At 47.8% G+C, this 2,854-nt stretch overlaps 1 protein-coding gene across 2 annotated transcripts in view; it reads left to right on the top strand.

The window, feature by feature from the left end:
• The window catches only part of LOC107200385 (trifunctional purine biosynthetic protein adenosine-3-like), a 25,121-nt gene that overhangs the window by 14,239 nt on the left and 8,028 nt on the right, over positions 1–2,854 (top strand). For both annotated transcript variants that reach the window (XM_015618816.2, XM_033517602.1), the window contains 2 exons: positions 196–305; positions 1,936–2,134. In XM_015618816.2, the coding sequence (XP_015474302.2) occupies positions 196–305; positions 1,936–2,134 (309 nt within the window). The remainder of the gene's footprint in view (positions 1–195; positions 306–1,935; positions 2,135–2,854) is intronic.

Here is a 2,854-nt window from a genome sequence, read left to right as displayed (position 1 = left end):
GGGCTGGACGTGGCACTCAGGGCTCTGGGCTGGGGACAAGGTGGGGACAGGTCACAGCTGGGACTCCCTGGGCTGGGAGGGCCAGGATTTCCAGCCTCAGGATCCTTTGATAATTTGCAGTTCTTTTCTTGGTGAGAGTTTTGGGTGGTTTTTATTTCTCCTAAATCCAGTCTGTGCTGTGTTTGTACTCAGCAGGAGGCCGCTCAGAAGGAGGAGGCTTTGCTGCTTTCTTTGACCTGAAGGCATCTGGTTACCGTGATCCCATCCTGGTGTCCCAGACCAAGGGCCTTGGACCCAAACTGCAGGTAATTGGCAGCTCCTCTGCAGCAAAGCTGGTGTCACCTGCCAGGGCTGTTCCAGTGCCACAGCCAGTCCCACCCTCTGCACCCTCCTGAGCTCTTCAAACACTCCTGAGTCCACCAGGGCACCAGGTGGGCACCTGAACTTTGGACATTTGTGCAAGGCCTGGGCACACTTAATTGAGGATGTGGTGAAATGATAATAACCCAAAATTTAACTGAAAACTTGAGGCAATAAAACCCAGAATTTCTGCTGTAAACTGCAGGGTCCTTTGGCTCTGAGGAGGATCTGTGTGGAGGAGGAGCACAAGGAGTTGCTGAAATGAGAACTGGCAGATTCAACGTAATAAATTGTGTGTAGAGAGGGAGAAGAAGTGCCTGTGTCAGGGCACTGGGGAAAGGAAGGTTGGAGGAAATAAACATTAAAGAAGCCAAGAATTAAAGAATTTTAATAAGCCAAGAAGATACAGGATAGGCTGAGTTAGGAATACATTTATGTAGTGAATTAAGATGAATTGAGCTTGGGGTATGTTTATGTATTGAATCAGGATAAGTTGACCTGGGCATTTATTTATATATTAAATCAGAAGGTTTTCAGCCATCAGGAGAGTGGAGATCTGAAGCTCCTTTCACTGTCAAGCACAACAATGCCCCTTGTTTCAAATGGTTTCTGCCTCTAATGCCAGGGTAACAAACAGCAGGAGACTGAGCAGAGTCATCCCAAAGGTCTTTTGCAGTCTCACATCCTCAGACAGCTCTGAGCATGAAAAAGCGATCAGTGCTGGCTCTTGTGAGTCTTTCTTGCAACTGCTGGGCACAGAGACATTCCCAGCTGTGTTTCCAGACTGTTCCCAAGGTTCTTCCTTGGCCAAGGAGAGGTTGGCCTGCCCAGATTGCTGCTGGAGCAGTGGGAGGGAGGTGTCATGCAGCAAAGGCTGTGGGATGCTTGTTTCCATAGCACTCCTAAATCCAGGGAAATCAATCAGGAATCCAAGCCCAGACTTTGTTTGGGTGCTGCTCCCTCACCATTTGGAATCCAGTGGTGTTTATCCAATTTTCCCCTCGCCCATCCCTCTGTCCTGGTCTTTTCTGCACAGGTGGAACTGTGTCAGTAAAAGGTGCCTCCTTTGAAAATTCATCCACTGATGATCTGAAAGGTCTTTTGCACCCTAAATAATTCTCATTTTATAATTCTGTCTAACCTTTGTGAGCTGAGCAGGATGCTCCAGGGTACCCCTGAGAGCTGGAAATTCAGCATTTCATAGGAGGCCAGCCCAGGATGGACACTGGGGCTTGGAGCAGCCTGGGACAGTGGGAAGTGTCCCTGCCCATGGAAGGGGATGAAACTTGGATGGGCTTTAACCATTCCCAACCCAAACCATTCCATGATTCCCTGATAATATTCCAAAAAGCAAACAAAAAGAAATCTCAAAAGGACAATTTCTAGGTAGCTATGGCTGGAATTCAAACTAATATTAAAAAAAGCTATATATATATATATATATATATATTGCACCAGGTTCTGTCCTCCATGCATGTCCTGTAGTGATTCCTTTCAGAGAAAAGAAGGTTTCTGCTGATTTCACTGATTAATAATTGAGTTTTGCCTGTTTCTTGTTCCCACCATGTTTTGCAGGTTGCCCAGGTCTGTAAAAGACACGACACCATCGGGCAGGACCTGGTGGCCCTGTGTGTCAATGAGCTCCTGGCTCAGGGGGCTGAGCCCCTCTTCTTCCTCACTCACTTGGCCTGTGGCAAACTCGATGCTGAAGTGATGGAAACAATCAAAGAAGGAATAGCTGAGGCTTGCAGGAGTGCAGGATGTGCTTTCCTGGGTAAGGACCCTCCTGTCCTCTGAGATTTGAAGGGTCTGAGGTTGAATTTATCACCAGAGAAATAGACCTGGGAGGTGGAGGCAGAATGTGATCCTGGAACTGTTGGTTTCTTTTTGGTGGAAAAACAGTTGGGAATTTGTGCTTCTGTTCTTCCTTGTCTGTAACCTGGGTCAGCACAGACAGATGGGGTTTAGTATTTGTGCACTTGGATCCTTTTTCTTCCTTCTTTATCCCTGAACAAAGGAGAACAGGACTGGAAGCCTCACATTCTTCAATGTTAAAGTTTTCATGCTCTCTCCTATACTCAGGGAGGTGCCACGTGAGTACCAGAAATAATAATGACCAAAAAAACCCTCCTTTCATGCAGCTTTGTTTTCTTGGAGTCTTGAGGTGAAGTAACAAACCAAGAAGGATTTAAAATATGTATCTGAATGTTCTTAGGCTGTGTGTCGCTGGATGTGCTGCTGACTTTAGGAAATGCCATCAATTTGAAATGGTGTTACAATAATGGCTTTGAGCTGAGGGAGGGGAGGGTTAGGTGGGATCTTGGGCAGGGATTGTTCCCTGGCAGGGTGGGCAGGGGCTGGGATGGAATTGCCAGAGCAGCTGGGGCTGCCCCTGGATCCCTGGCAGTGCCCAAGGCCAGGCTGGACATTGGGAGCTCCTGGGACAGTGGGAGGTGTCCCTGCCATGGCTGGGCTGGGAATGGGTGGGATTTGA

The sequence above is a fragment of the Parus major genome, chromosome 1, assembly GCF_001522545.3.
Source record: "Parus major isolate Abel chromosome 1, Parus_major1.1, whole genome shotgun sequence".
NCBI classification, from domain to species: Eukaryota; Metazoa; Chordata; class Aves; order Passeriformes; family Paridae; genus Parus; species Parus major.
The sequence above is the reverse complement of the archived record's forward strand: the minus strand, read 5'-3'. Positions and strand labels throughout refer to the sequence as shown.